At 39.9% G+C, this 17,031-nt stretch overlaps 1 protein-coding gene across 1 annotated transcript in view; it reads right to left on the bottom strand.

Moving 5' to 3' along the window:
- EDA2R (ectodysplasin A2 receptor) overlaps nucleotides 1-17,031 on the bottom strand; it is a gene marked incomplete at its 3' end in the record, with an annotated part of 115,690 nt that overhangs the window by 45,279 nt on the left and 53,380 nt on the right. Inside the window, exon 2 of the mRNA XM_081222509.1 lies at nucleotides 8,943-9,039. Within this exon, the coding sequence (XP_081078635.1) occupies nucleotides 8,943-9,029 (87 nt within the window). The 5' untranslated portion in view covers nucleotides 9,030-9,039. The remainder of the gene's footprint in view (nucleotides 1-8,942; nucleotides 9,040-17,031) is intronic.

The following is a 17,031-nucleotide window of genomic DNA, read 5'->3' as shown; positions in this document are numbered from 1 at the left end:
TGAATAGCTACATGTAAAAGAATAAAATTAGAACACTCCCTAACACCATACGCAAAAATAAACTCAAAATGGATTAAAGACCTGAATGTAAGGCTAGACCCTGTAAAACTCTTAGAGGAAAACAGGCAGAACACTGCTTGTTGTAAATCACAGTAAGATCTTTTTTGACCTATCACATAGAGTAATGAAAAAAAGGACAAAAACAAATGGGACCTAATTAAACTTAAAAGTTTTTGTACCCCAAAGGTAACCATAGACAAAATGAAAAGACAACCCTCAGAATGGGACAAAAAAATACTGGGTTGGCCAAAATGTCAGTTCAGGGATTTCCATAAGATGGTACAGAAAAACACGAATGAACACTTTGGCCAACTAAATATTTGCAAATGAAAGAATTGAAAATGGATTAATTGCCAAAGTATACAAACAGGTCATGCAGCTCACTATCATGAAAACAAAGAACCCAATCCAAAAGTGGATGGAATGCCTAAAATGACATTTTTCCCAAGGAAACATACAGATGGCCAACAAACACATGAGAAGCTGCTCAACATCATTAATTATTAGAGAAATGCGAATCAAAACTACAATGAAGTATCACCTCACACCGGTCAGAATGTACATCATCAGAAAATCTATAAACAATAAATGCTGAAGAGGATGTAAAGAAAAGGGAACACTCCTACACTGTTGATAGGAATGTACATTGGTACAGTATCTATAGAGAACAGTATGGAGGTTCCTTAAAGACTAAAAATAGAACTACCATATGACCCAGCAATCCCACTCCTGGGCATGTAACCTGAGAAAGTCATAATTCAAAAAGACTCATGTACCACAATATTCACTGCAGCTCTATTTACAATAGCCAGGACATGGAAGCAACCTAAACATTCATCAACAGAGGACTGGATAAAGAAGATGTGGTACATATATATAATGGAATATTACTCAGCCATAAAAAGGAACGAAATTGGATTATTTGTAGAGACGTGGATGAATCTAAAGACTGTCATACAGGGCTTCCCTGGTGGTGCAGTGGTTGAGAGTCTGCCTGCCGATGCAGGGGACACGGGTTTGTGCCCCAGTCCAGGAAGATCCCACATGCCGCAGAGCGGCTGGGCCCGTGAGCCATGGCTACTGAGCCTGCACGTCCGGAGCCTGTGCTCTGCAACGAGAGAGGCCACAACAGTGAGGGGTCCGTGTACTGCAAAAAAAAAAACAAAAAAAACAAAAAAAGGAAGTATAACAATATAGTCCCTGACACATAGTAGGGCCTCAAATAGTAATAATAATTATTTATATTGTAATTCTTTCATATGTCTACTTACTAGTAATAATTACAGCAAATCCTCACACAGCACTTTAGTGAGGTAGTGCTACAGGTTAAATTGTGTCCCTCCCAAAATTCAAAAGTTAAAATTCTAAACCCCAGTAGCTAAGAATGTGACTTTATTTGGAAATAGGTCACTGCAGATGTATTAGTTAACATGAGGTTATATTGGAGTTAGATGGGCCCCTACTCCAATCATAAAAAAAGAAAAAGATCATTGGAGTAAAAAGACGTGAGCCTCACTCTTCCCTTGTTCCCTTGCTAGAAAAGAGAATGATGAGAGCTAGCTAGCTAGCATTTATTGAGAATAACCATGTGTCAGCCATGCCTTTTTATTTTATTCATCAATTCATTAATTCAGAAAATACTTAATGAGTGACTACTATGTGTCAGGATTCTATTCTGGATGTTGTGACTAAATTGAATCAACCAGACAAATTCCTGCTCTCATGGTCTTATATTCTTGTTTATTCTCCACAAAACTCTGTAAGCTGTGCATTATCATCTATGTTTCACAAATAAGCAGGCTTGAGGCATAATGTTGTATCACAACAAGTGACCCATTCTGGGAAACTTCTTCCATAACCAGAGACACCAGGCTGCAGTGGGTGAAAGGGGGATTTCAAAACAACACATATCCAGTCCAAGAGGCCTCTTTGTCCTGTGGGTCTGAGACTTCTCCCTCATCTAGAGACATGTGGCCATGGTGCATTGCAGTGGTATCCTACCACAAGAAGTGGTCTGGCCTGAGAAATATCCTTTCTCCCACAACTCAGAGACTTCCTTCCTCTAATCTAGATGCACCAGTGACCTGGCTCAATTCCTTACACCCCTTAGGCAGCACCAGCAGAGAGTAGTGAGAGCCATAGCAGCACCAGATAAACCACACAGACCAAAATCACAACCACAAAGACCCGGAAAATTAAATTGTTGTTAGAACCAGACTCACAAAAGTAGGCAAGACCTGTGTGATAAACCTAAACAGGTAACTGCCTGCTAACATAAAAGATTTAACCGGAACCCTGAGTTTCCTAATATAATTGACAAAAATGTCCAAAATATGAAAGAAAAATATCCTGTCATAACAAGAATCAGGGAACTACAACATGACTAAGAAAAAGCAATCAACTGACACCAACACTTAGATGAAACAGATGTTGGAATGATCTGACAAGGATTTTAAGGCAGGCATCATAAAATGTTTCAACAAGCAATCACACATCATCTTGAAACAAAAGAAGAAATAAAATATCTCGAAAAAGAAATAGGAATTATAAAAATATGTAATTTTAGATAGAAATTATAAAAATAAAATATAAATCTCACTGTATGAACTCAATAGTAGGGAGGAGATGACAGATAATAGAATCACTGAACTTGAGGACACAAAAATAGAATGTATGCTATCATGGACCTGTGGGACAACAATGAAAGATCAAACAATTATATTATCAGAGTCTCATGAAAAGAAAAGGAAAATATGTGTCTGAAAATACTTTCAAATAAGTAGATGTTGAATACTTCACAAATTTGGCAAAAGATCTACAGATTCAAGAGGATGAGAAATTCTCAAATAGAAGAAAGTCAAAGAAATGAACACCAATACACATTGTAATGAAAGTTCTAAAAACTAAAGACAAAGAAAAAATCTTGGAAGTAGCTACAAAATAAATGACATTAATTAAAGACCATACCAATAGGAATGACAGCAGGTTTCTATCTGAAGCCATGGAGGCCAGAATGAAGTGGTCAATGTTTTTCAAGTGCTGAAAGAAAAGAACTGCCACAAGTTCAAATTCTATATCCGTTGAAACCATCCTTCAGGAATTAACATGAAATAAAGACATTCTAAGGCAAAGGAAAACTAAAAGAATTTGTTGCTAGTAGATGTACCCTTAAAGAATGGCTAAAAGGAGTTCTTCAAAAGAAAGAAAATTCCAAACAGAAAGGAGATGATAAAATGATAGAAGAAGGAATTTTGGAGCATCAGGAAGGAAAAAAAGAACATTGGAAGAACAAAAATATGGCTATATACAATAAACTGTACTTCTCATCAGTTTTATATATTGTTTAATGATTAAAAGAAAAATCATAGGGCTTCCCTGGTGGCACAGTGGTTGAGAGTCCGCCTGCTGATGAAGGGGACACGGGTTCGTGCCCTGGTCCGGGAAGATCCCACATGCCGTGGAGTGGCTGGGCCTGTGAGCCATGGCCGCTGGGCCTGCGTGTCCAGAGCCTGTGCTCCACAATGGGAGAGGCCACAACAGTGAGAGGTCCGCATACCACAAAAAAAAAATCATAAAATTATCTAATAGTCAAAGCAATGATATTTGAAAGTAAGGAAAGTAAAGGAACCAAAGTAGAAGTACTGTTTCCATACTGTACTAAAAATGGTAAAATGTTGATAACATTGGAGAGTGGTAAGTCTCATGTGTATATTGTAATACAGTAAGTCCTCTATATACAAACGAGTTCCATTCTGAGAGCGTGTTCATTAAGTCCAGTTTTTTCGTAAGTCCAACAAAGTTAGTCTAGGTACCCAACTAATACAATCGACTATATAGTACTGTGCTGTAATAGGTTTATAATACTTTTCACACAAATAATACATAACAAACAAACAAACACAAAATAAAGAAAACATTTGAATCTTACAGTATAGTACCTTGAAAAGTATAGTAGCACAGTACAACAGCTGTCATACAGGGGCTGGCATTGAGTGAACAGGCAAGAAGAGTTACTGACTGGAGGAGGGAGAGGAGGTGGGAGATGGTAGAGCTGAAGGATCGTCAGCAATAGGAGACGGAAGGCAAGCTTCAATTTCACTCACGCCTGATGTTGATGGAATGCATTTTCACATCTTTGAAAGTTCACAACTCAAACTTTGTAGGGGACTTACTGTACCCAGAATGATTTCAAGGAAACTGTACAAAAACCCTACAAATATATCAAGATGGAATCCTAAAAAAAAATGTTCAAGTAACCCACAGGGGGTCAAGAAAAGACAAATGGAAGAACAAGAAACAGAAAAATCTAAAATGATAAAATGGTCTAACATATCAACAATTACTTTAAATATAAATGGTTTAAGTACACCAATTAAAAGCAGAGATTGGCATTGTGGATAAACACTATCAAATTGTCCTCAACAAGAATTCCTTGAATAAGTAGATGTTTCATTTCTTAAGAAATTAAAAAGGAAGAAATTATCATGAAAAATTTCTATTGAATTTTTTTTCTTTTCTAATGAGGAAGCAAAGAAAATTTGTTCAAATGATCAAGCCCCCCAAAACTCTTTTGCTACTAACCAGTTTTATAACCAGAAAAACATTGATCTTCTTAATTAATTTTACCAAGCTAGCACAGTTGTTATATAAGTTTTGATGCTGATGGTGCTGAGTACTTATTTATTATAAATAAAATGTTAACTTATAAAACATAAGAGGGCATTTAATCAAAAATCACAATAAAATTACCCTCGGGATGCAAGATACATTAATTTTGGAATTTATTAATATATGTCATCAAATTTATATATCAAAGGGACATACATAAAATAGTCAAGAGATAATGAATGATAAAATGAAATAAAATTCAAAACCATTTCTGATTTTTAAAAGTATTACACATTATATAAATGATTTTTAAAGTACCCCATATTATTCTGTCTGTTTTTCTACTCAGGTGCCTTACATGAGTGAAGAATGAACAATAAACAATGAATAGAAGAGAAAAAACAAGCAAACAGAAACGGTTCACAAAACTGCAAATAAACAAACACCAAAAGGTGATATTTTCCCCTATCAAATAGAAAAAAGTAAAAAAGAAATTAACATAAAGTTCTCATATGTTAGTAACTTAATGTTACAAAGGAAGACAAAATTAATAGATTATAGAAACACACATTATTTATGTGTGGTTAGGCTTCTGGGATATAAGAATTCCATGAACTGTTGAAAATAAATGTAATTATAGTGGAAATTAGTAAAAAAAAATCACAATTGCTATCTGCTAATATATTACAGGAATCTTAAAACTGTATGCATTATTTAGCTTGACAATTATACATCTAAAAATGTGTCCTGAGGAAAGAGTGTTGATTTTCTTTAAATATTTATTTACAATGATGTTTATGGTTCATATGAGTGAACTTTAAAACTAAATAAAATAAATTATAAAAACAAGACTGTCAGATGCTGTTAACTCCTTATCCAGACGTCATTGCCCATTTTCTTCCTTAATAACAGAACACTGATTTCATTCTGGGTGGCAAAGTGACCAGCCTTAAGAACTGACTCTCCCTCCCTCCCTCCGTTCCTTCCTTTCTGGCTGCATTGGGTCTTTGTTGCTGTGCGAGGGCTTTCTCTAGTTGCCTCGAGGTGGGGCTCCTCTTCATTGTGGTGTGTGGGCTTCTCATTGCGGTGGCTTCTGTTGTTGCAGAGCATGAGCTCTAGGCACACGGGCTTCGGTAGTTGTGGCTTGTGGGCTCTAGAGTGCAGGCTCAGTAGTTGTGGCACACGGGCTTGGTTGCTCTGTGACATGTGGGATCTTCCCGGACCAGGGCTGGAACCCATGTCCTCTGCATTGGCAGGCGGATTCTTAACCACTGCACCACCAGGGAAGTCCAAGAAGTGATTCTTGATTGGTCTTAGTCCATTATGGAAATCCCATTTTTGTTTGCTAGGACTCATGTCCTAGCACTCCCAGCAGTTTTGAGATACTTATAATGCACAACTCTGGCCCATAACATACAAAGGGAAATCTGTTGGGGAGCTTCTAGGAAAATACTTCTTCACTAACAATGTCACGCTACTTTGTCTCTGCCCCTTCTTCCTGACTTTGACTCTTATGTAACGATGTAATGCTTTGAGTTATGTTAACCAGGAGGCCACAAGCATGAGGAAAAAATGGCAAGGTGCCCAGGATGTAGGATAAAAAGAGCCTGGGTCCTTGACGATATTGTTGATCTGCCCACCCAACCACAAGGATCCCTGCTTCCAAATTTCATTACGTAAATAAATGTGTTTATGGTTCAAGTCACTGGTAAGTTTTATGTTACTTTTAACTTAGTACATCCTAATTTAATCAAAGGTTAACTAATTTGCCCACAGCAAATCTGGGACTCAAACCCATGTATATGCAATTTTTACTGAACCACTGTGACTGAGCAAGTCGCATACGTTCTCTGAGTCTCAGTTTCAACATCTAAAATGGGGCTCATAATACCTTCTTGGTGAGACTCGAGAGCCAAATGAGATAATGCACATGAAAGCTCTTTACAAAGTACAGACTGCTCTACAAGTACAAGCTGTTTTTACATAAAGCAGTTGCAGGAACACAATACTGCAGTTCATTCATTTTTTCTGAGCTTTCTAGTGGTGCTGAAATAAATGACAACAAAAGAGGTGCTTAGACAAATGCACACTTCATCATGGGCCACTTTTTGAGAATTTGGTAACAGCATTTTAACAGAAAGACGTATTTTTCTCCCTTGGAGAAGTTCAGGTTTGTAAATATGGATGGTTTTAAAGGTAATGGCCATGTACATGACAGGAACATTTCTCAGAGGTTGTTCTTATAGGAGTGCCAAGACTTTTGATCATGAAGATGAATGTGATATTTAAAATAGATTTTTTCAAGCTAAGTAACTTATTCCATTGGGTCCATCCTAATGTCTAGCATGACCTAACTTCTGAAGACTTTTCCTTGGTCTTGGGATCCCCTATTAACCATGTGGGCACCCCACTGTGATATAGAATGCTATGTGTAAAGAGTTAAAATTAGAGTTAGTGCTTGTCTGTTAATATCCCTGGGCCTTAGTCTCTTCATTTGTGAAATAGGGAGGTAGGAAGGAGGCGGGCTAAATAATTGATACCTTTTGTTTCAGTCAGAGTATCATGTCACTCTCCTAACTAAAACTATCCAAAGTGTTCCTAGTGTGCTTTTTAAAAAATTAAAATTTCTCATCATAAACTTAAAGATTCCCATGGTTTGGCCGATACCTCCCTCTGTGACCTCATTATGTACTACTCTACCTCTCACTCACCAATCATCAGCTGCACTTACCTTCTTCCTCTTTCTTGAACATGCCTAGCTCATTCTCACCTTGGAACTGTGCACTAGCTGTATTCTCTCCCCAAAAGGCACCTCCTTAGAGAGGCCTTCCCTTGCTACCTGATCTAAGCAGCCACCCAGTTACTCTGTATCAGGTCACTGTAAATAATTCTTGCCATACTTCCATATCTATGTATGTATCTTGTTCATTGTTTGCTCCACTAATTAAAAGGTAATGTTCATGAAGGCAAATAATTTTGTCTGTTTTACCATACCCACAGTGGCTACAACCATGCCTGCCACTTTGTAGGTGTTCAATAAGTAATTGCTGAATTAATGAACGACTTCATAAAATATGTGAGTGTGGAAAAAAAAATTTGCCGGCTGTCTGTTCCCAGCCTTTGTGTTCCCAGCTGCAGCCTAAATTTAATACCACCCCCAGGTTCTGGGACCAACAGGGACATAAAGCAGGAACAATTAAGCAGCTCCAGCTCTGCAAGACAGGGCTGTGTATAAAATCCCTGCTTTGTAGGTGGTTTTGTTCTGACTCTTACCACTAATTAGGATTCTAGACCCTCCCTAGTTCCCCATCAATGAAGCCTGTCTTGCAGTTTCCTCAGTGGCCCAGTCCCTCTAGACAGAGGCCACATTTCAGACTACTCAGTTCTTCTCTCTTTCCCATTCCCAAGACCTGATATCTGGCTCCTGAACCCCAAACGAGTGGGCCCTGCTTTAGTTGACATATGTCCCTAATACCAAACAGCCTTCCTAGGCCTTTGCATTACACATTTACTCTTGAAATACCCCACTGTCTTATGGAATCCTCCCCTACCCCTGATGCTGCCAGGTTGACTTCTTTTTTTTTTTTTTTTGATTTTAATGCTTGGCTTATTTATTTATTTATTTATTTTTGGGCTGTGTTGGGTCTTCGTTTCTTTGGAGGGCTTTCTCTAGTTGTGGCAAGCGGGGACCACTCTTCATCGCTGTGCGCGGGCCTCACACTATCGCAGCCTCTCTTGTTGCGGAGCACAGGCTCCAGAAGCGCAGGCTCAGTAGTTGTGGCTCACGGGCCTAGTTGCTCCGCGGCATGTGGGATCTTCCCAGACCAGGGGTCGAACCCGTGTCCCCTGCATTGGCAGGCAGATTCTCAACCACTGCGCCACCAGGGAAGCCCCAGGTTGACTTCTTAATGGAACTGTGACTGCTATTGTCATAATCTTTGTTTTCTGGTTTTTTTGATGTGGACCATTTTTTTTTAAAGTGTACTGAATTTATTACAATATTGCTTCTGATTTATGTTTTGGTTTCTTTGGCCTTGAGGCATGTGGGATCTTAGCTCCCCGACCAGGGATGGAACCTGCACCCCCTGCATTGGAAGGTGAAGTCTTAACCACTGGACCGCCAGAGAAGTCCCCTGTCATAATCTTTGGTTTGTTTTATCTACTAAACTGATTAGACACAGATGGGGATGTCTCTCCTAATCTTGGACTCTCTTGGTTGCCAGTCTGGTTCCTAAGATGTTACAGAAATAAGTATCCTGACCAGGGGGACTTACCTTGGAGAGCTCTTGTCCAGGCCCACAGAGTTGGCAAGCGACACACCGTCCCCATTGGTCCCAGTACTCATTTTCTTGGCAATCCATGGTGGGAATGCTATGGGCACAGAACACAACAATTAGGGAACTAGTGGAAAGGGATTTCAATGTAAGTAGTGGCTTCCATGTCAATTGGTTTATGGGCCTCTTAATCTAGTCTCTGGTCCTGGGTTATAAGGGTTGAGAAAGCCAACCCAAAACAGCTAATGCATATATTGCACTGACCACGTGCCAAGAACTCTTAAGTGGTTTACAAGTAATAATTCAACCTTTAAAACAACCATATCAAGAATTATTAGCCTAATTTTGCATATGAGGAAAATGAAGCACAGAGACCAAGGGATTCACCAAAGTTCACACAGTTAGTGGCTATAACACTTGCTGAACTGGAAAGAGAATAAGACAAGGAGCTGGCTTCTGCCTAGGGAGTAGTGAATAACCACAATCTTTCACATGTTACCAGCTATTAACAGTTTAGAAAGCACTTTAATACCCATTATCTTTGGTCCATACAACATCCATGTGAGGTAAGCAATATAGAGATTATCATCCTTATTTTGTGGATGAGAAAGCTGAAACATGGTTCCCTTTTGCCAAAACTGTCTTTAACTTTGAGGAGAACTAGCTGTCATTGCTTCTGTCCTTGTCTGGGTAGAAGGGAGAATGGCCCAGCATGAATAAATGTGCTGGTACACTAAGGTGTAGAGAAAAGGAAACACTAGTCAGATAACAGTTCTCATAATAAAAATGGCATAGGGCAGTGGCACTAGCATTGGTCAGAGTGTTGGGAGATATGGGTTCTATCCTGGATATAGGGTAACCAATCATCCAGGTTCACTTAGGACTAAGAAGCTTCCTCAGGACATGGGACTTTCAGTGTTAAAACTGGGACAGTCTCAGGTAAATTGGGATGGTTGGTCAACTTACTTGGCTCTTCTTCTTTCAACCTATGACCCTGGATGATTCACTTTATTTTTTCTGGCCTTAGTTACTTAATTTGAAGAAAGGGGGAAGTATATTCCTCACCTACCTTATATAGCTCTTGGGATGATTAAATGAGCTAAGGTCCATCAAAGCATTCTGAAGGATTTGAAAAGCTATACACAATAAGACAGAGTTAAGTATGTAGAGAGAGAGTTTTCTACAAAGGTGAATTTTAATGTAAGTAACTGATACATGGGGCTTTCACTGCTCAAAGAGAAAGGTGGGATGAGATTCTTTTGTGCACTCCTTGACCTTATGCCAAGGTGAACTTCAGGTGGCTTCTCAAAGTACTGGAAGTCCTAAGTATGTACTTCCAGTCAGAAGAGAGGAGAGTGTGAATGTACACCTTGAGAGACCATCACTCCTCCCTTCAAAAGTCCCCAATAGCGATGGGGTAAGTCATCCTGTCTGGCATTTTTGCTTGAATGCACCTTTTCCCACCATCAACAGGGCCATTCTTTCCCATGCATTCATTCAGAAGAAAGTGGGCTACAAAATCCATTTTTGCACAAGCTGAAGATGCTCCCTCCTATGTTGTTTCGATTACTGGCCCATAGTGTCACCCTCAGTATGCACGCTCCCCTCCCTACCCCATCTTCTCATTAAGAACAAAAACCATCAGTGGTCTCACAGCCCTCATGACAAGGGAATTAAGTGTCATGGGCACAGGGCCAGCATACTTGTCTGGACAACTCCCCTGTATCCTTCTCTTGCCCACAAAAACAGAAAAACATTGTCAGGAGCCAAAGAGCAGTCCTGCCCTTGAGATAAGCTCCTGATATAGGCATCTAAAATCTCCACAGCAGCTGTTTCTGGTCTTTGGGTGTCTGAGACACCCTATTCTGTTTGGTATCCAGAGCCCCTCCCATGTAATAAACATCATGTGGCATGAATTTTAACATGTCCCTCTAACTTTGGCTTTGAGACCTGTGTCTAGGCAAGTCAGGCATATTGCCAAATCCCCATATCAGGTCCCAGGGGATAAACAAAGGACTTTTTCCCCCTCTTTTGTCAAACTGTTTATCCAAAGCATACAAATTAAACTATCTTTCATTATAAATTTAACAAATTGCCTTTTTAAAAGAGAAGAAAGTCACATAGACTCTGATCTGTTCTGAAGAAGTCAGGGCATATGCATAAAATTGTCTAATAATGGTTAAATTATTACCCAGGGACAAACTCAGACCTTATGTAAAGTTCTTCCCTGTGGTCAGCAGTGTCCTGTGGTAGATGTACTGCCTTTTTATTTTAAGAGAAGGTGGGAGAGAATAATTAGGCTTTAAGAAAATCAGAGCTACTCTGAAGCATCATATAACTGCAGCTAACACTCTTCTAAAATGTCACAGAAGATATGTCTGAATCTTCCAAACTGCTGTATAAGTCAGCAATATAGACAGACCTATAAGATTTTGACATATGTATATACTCATACAAACACTATCCAGATAAAGATACAAATACAAAACCTTTCCATTACCTCAGTAGACGCTTTCATGCCCCTTCCCAGTCGGTGCCATCCCCTTCTCCCAGGTAATTTCTATTCTGGCTTCTATCACAATTATTAGTTTAACCTGTCCTTGAACTTCATATAAATTGGATTCATATAAGAGCACTCTTGGGACTTCCCTTGTCATCCAGTGGCTAAGACTCTGTGCCCCCAATGCAGGGGGCCCAGTTTTGATCCCTGGTCAGGGAACTAGATCCCACATGCTGCAACTAAATATCCCACATGCCACAACTAAAAGATCCCACACGTGGCAAAAGAAGATCCCAGGTGCCACAACTAAGACCCTGCACAGCCAAATAAATACATAAATAAATATTTCAAAAAAAGAGCACTTTTTTGTTTCTGGCTTTCTTTGCTCAATGTAATGTCTGTGAGATTTATCCATTACACTGTATGTAGCAATATTCATTCCTTACCATTGCTGTGTAGTACCCCATTGTATGGATATGCCACAATTTATTTATGCGTTTTTTTGGTTGATGGACATTGAGCTGTTTCTAATTTGTAGTCATTTATAATAAAGTTGCTATACTATGGTCAATTGATTTTCAAAAAGAGTGCCAAGACAGTTCAATGGGAAAGGAACAGGCTTTTCAAAAAAAGGCATAGTGACAACTGGGTGCCTACATAAAAAATAATCAAATTGGACCCTTACCTCACACCATATATAAAATTAACTCAAAATGGACCAAACCTCTAAATGAAAGATATAAACCTATAAAACTCTTAAAAGAGCTTTATAAGAAAACATAAAAATGTTTATAATTAAATATTTCTTTCTTATAAGAAAATATAGGTATAAATAGTTGTGACCTTTGATTAGGCTATGGTTTCTTAGATACAACACCAAAAGGAAAGCAATGAGACAGAATAAAATGATAAATTTTACTTAATCAAAATTTAAAACTTTTGTGCTTCAAGGACAATATCAAGAAAATAGGGCTTCCCTGGTGGTGCAGTGGTTGAGAGTCCGCCTGCCGATGCAGGGGACACGGGTTCGTGCCCCGGTCCGGGAAGATCCCACATGCCGCAGAGCAGCTGGGCCCGTAAGCCATGGCTGCTGAGCCTGCGCATCCGGAGCCTGTGCTCCGCAAGGGGAGAGGCCACAACAGTGAGAGGCCCGCGTACTGCAAAAAAAAAAAAAAAAAAAAAAAGAAAAGAAAAAGACAACCCACATAATGGGAGAAGAAAACCTATAAATTATAGAGAACTGATTTTATATATATATATATATATATATATATATATATATATATATATATATATGTATTAGAGAAATCTTACAACTCAACAATAAAAATGCGAATAACCTAATTAAATATGGGCAAAGTACTTGAATATACATTGCTCCAAGAAGATATAAAAATGGCCAATAAGGATATTTAAAGATGCTCAACGTCATTAGCAATTAGGGGATTGCAAATCAAAATCACCATGAAATCCCACTTCATACCCACTAAGGTGGCTATAATAAAAAAGGGGATGATTAAGTGTTGGCAAGGATGTGGATAAATTGCAAACCTCATATATTGCTGGTGAGAATGTAAAGTGGTGCTGTCCCTTTGGAAAATGGTTTTGCAGTTCCTAAAAATATTAAACATAAAGTTACCACGTGATCCAGCAATTCCAATATTTGGTATATACCCAAAAGTACTGAAAATATATATCCACACAAAAATTTGTACATGAATGTTCCTAGCAGCATTGTACATAATAGCCAAAAGTGTAGAAACAACTCAAGTGTAAATTAACTAAGTGGATAAACAAAATGTGGTCTGTCAATACTATTAAATATTATTCAGCCAGGAAAAGGAATGAAATACTCGATGAGGACTACAACATGGATTAAACTTGAAAATATTATGCTAAGTGAAAGAAGCCACACAAAAGGAAAACTATATGATTCCATTTATATGAAATGTTCAGAATAGGCAATTCATAGAGACAGAAAGTAGGCTAGTAGTTGCCAGGGGCTGGGGAAAGGAGAGAATAGGACATAGCTACTTAATGGATATGAGCTTCATTTCGGGGTGATGAAATGGTTTGGAACTAGATAGTAGTGATGGTTGTACAACTTGGTGTATATGTTAAAAAACAGTGAATTATACACTTTAAAAAGTGAATTTTATGGTATGTGAATTATGTTTCAATTTTTTAAAAAACCTAGTTCCTCAGCTTTTTCTTTAACACTGTGAACTACCCTGTATCATTCTAATAGACATTGCTTAAATTATTCCCCAAATTAAAATTTTAAAAAGTTACTAGGAATATTCTTATATATGCCTCCAAATGATTTTTTTAACCCAAATTTATCTAGTAAGTACTATTTGGGTATATTGATTGCGTGTAACCTGAGGTGCTGACAAGTGGCAAGATGACTAGAGTATCTGTTTATTTTGTCTGTCTCTGTCATGTGACTGCTCACTCTGTCCATCCCCCTGTCCTGATCCCCTCCCCCCCACCGAAAAAAAATAAACTAGAAAAATAAGAATGCAACCTGACAGGGAAAAGGAGAAGTAATGAGGCTGACATTAATAATAATTCCCACATAAGCTCATTGTGTCTTAAAAATTGATTTTGGCTAAGTTTCTCCTGGATGTTAGGTACTCAGACTACTGCCAGTGCAGCTGCCTCTGGCCACAGCGTACAATTGCTGCTCTTCTCAACTTGCACATGCCTGTGGGATGAAACATTCTGTCTCTAGGACGGGTGGGCAGAACAAGATGGCAGGTCTAAATTAAGAACTCAGGACTTCATGGAAGATATTTGCTTTTCCTGGGAAGTGCAGGAGGTGTGGGATTAAAGAGGATGAGGAAGACAGCAGCTGGTCCATGCCCTGCCCATTCCTCTCCTTGTGAGCCTGCCCAGTCACCCACGTGCAGAGGACTGGCAAAAATCAAAGTAGTTGCTCAGTCTGGCCGTGAGAACAGTACTATCTTTGAAAATCAAGCTTCTAATCTGTGCAGTGCCCTCATCATTTCCAGATGTTTGGCCTATAATTCAGATGTTGCTTTATCATTTGGTGCTGGCTCTCAGCCTTCTCTTTCCTGGCCTGGCCCAGGGCTACTCCTATCTCAGCTTTCTCTTGCCCATAATCTGCTTCCAAACTATCAAACATCTTATCTTCCTCCTGCCCAAGTATTTGTGAATTCTGCATTCCTCAGAATGGTGAGTGGTCCCAGGTCCAGCTCTGCCATCAGAAGCATGATCCTCCCCATTGACAAACTCAAGGTCCCAATCATATCATGAGGATTTGGTCAATCTCTTTGACTAGTGGTTCTCAGTATAGGCTGCACCTTGGGAGCTTCAAAAAAACACTTATACCTGGGTCACATTCTTGAGATACTGATGTATTTGGAATTTTAAAAATTCACCAGATGATTCTCATGTGCAGCCAACTTTGAAAATCATTGTTTTAAGGGCTCTTTTTGACTGTTATATGTTTCACCTGAATATAAGGTGCAGTCAGAAAAAAGTCTTTCTGTTCTCCCATATTCAGAGGGAACTTGGTGAGGGAGTAACCTGGGGCCTACCCATTTTTTTTTTCTGGAAAGAACGGGTGATAGAGTTAAAAGGGCTGAGGGTGGAATGGTTCTTTTAAAACATGTTAGATCATGTCATTCCCAACCTCAAAATCCATCAATGCCTCTCCACCTTACTCAATAAAGTCCTTAAAATGGTCAATGAGGTTTTATATGATCTGCCTACCGCCCCATCACCTCTTTGACTCCATGATCTACTATTCTTCCTATTGTTTCCTTAACTCCAGCCATGCCAAACTCTTTGCTCTTCCACAAACTAACCAGGAAATGCTTCCACCTTAAGGCCTTGACACTCGCTGTTCCCTTATTCAGGAATGTTTTCCCCCAGATATCCACATGGCTACCTTCCTCATCTTCTTCAGTTCTTTGATCATAAACTATCTTCTTAGTGAGGCTTCTTGACCACTGTTTCAAAATTGCAAGTTCCCTCCATATTCCCTATCCCTTCTCCTGTTTCATTCTTCTCAGTAGCACTTGTGACCATCTGACACACTTTATATCTTATTTACTTCTTTATTGCCTGTTTCTACCCCAACTAGAATGTAAACACCATGAAATCATGGCCCTGTTGTTGTCACTACTTCACCCCCCATGCTTAGAACAGTGCCTGGCATACAATAGGCACTAAATAAATATTTGTTGGATGAGTAAATGGTAAAAAATTACAAAATAATGGTAACAATCTTCTGTCTGAGTGAAAGGTTTCACAGTTTGAAAGGGTTTCATATCAGTTAGCTCAATATTTCCTTACAGTAACACTGAGAATAAGCCATGGATTATTATCACCAATTCATAGATTTTAAAAACTGTGGCTTAAAGAAAAAAAAAATGCCTCTAAATTTATTTAACTATCATTAAATAAAGCCAGAACTCACAGGTGATTTAAGACTCATGAGTTTGGCATGCTTTCCAAGGCAGTATTTAACTCTAAAATAGGGAATGGAGGTCCTCCCAGGCTGTCACTTAAATTTACTATTTCATCAGCAATCTTTTAGGTTGGGACAAAGGTATTTTCTGAATACTAATCTGTGCTGTAAAGAATGGCTACACAGGGTTTCTGCTCAAGCCCTAGGAGACAAGGGCCAGGACAAAGATGGTAGCAATAGGAACAGGAAGGAAGTGATGATGGGAGATACAGATCTTATGAAGTAAGTCCATAGGACCTTACAATGACATGGATGTGAGAGCCAAGAGAAAGGCATACGTCAGAGAAGATTCTGAGGGTTTCTGCCTGGGAAACCAGGAGAACCTCAGGGTGCAAAATGTGCGAAAGGGGAGTTGCTTGTTAGGAAAAAAAGAGACAATACACTCAGTTTTTCAAACTGTTTTAAGTATGGAATGTTTCGAGACTTCCGGGTAAGATGGCGGAAGAGTAAGACGCGGAGATCATCATCCTCCCCACGGATACACCAGAAATACAGCTACACGTGGAACAACTCCTACAGAACACCTACTGAACGCTGGCAGAAGACCCCAGACCTCCCAAAAGGCAAGAAACTCCCCACATACCTGGGTAGGGCAAAGCGGAGAGATTCCCGCACAGAGGATCGGTGCCGAGCGGCACTCACCAGCCCGAGAGGCTTGTCTGCTCGCCCCGGCGGCGCTGGAAGCTGAGGCTCGGGCTTCGGTCAGAGCGCAGGGAGAGGACTGGGGCTGGCGGCGAGAACTCAGCCGGAAGGGGGCTAATGAGCCACAGCTAGCCGGCAGGGAGTCCAGGAAAACTCTGGAGCTGCCGAAGAGGCAAGAGACTTTTTCTTCCCTCTTGGTTTCCTGGTGCGTGAGGAGAGGGGATTAAGAGCGCTGCTTAAAGGGGCTCCACAGACGGGCACGACTCACGACTGAAAGCGCGGAGCACAGAGACGGGCATGGAACGCTGGGGCTGCTGCTGCCGCCGCCAAGAAGCCTGTGTGCGAGCGCAGGTCACTGTCCACACCGCCCTTCCGGGAGCCTGTGCAGCCCGCCACTGCCGGGGTCCCAGGATCCAGGGGCGGCTTCCCTGGGAGAATGCACGGCGCGC

The sequence above is a fragment of the Mesoplodon bidens genome (assembly GCF_964165515.1).
Source record: "Mesoplodon bidens genome assembly, chromosome: X".
Lineage (NCBI taxonomy): Eukaryota > Metazoa > Chordata > Mammalia > Artiodactyla > Ziphiidae > Mesoplodon > Mesoplodon bidens.
The sequence above is the reverse complement of the archived record's forward strand: the minus strand, read 5'-3'. Positions and strand labels throughout refer to the sequence as shown.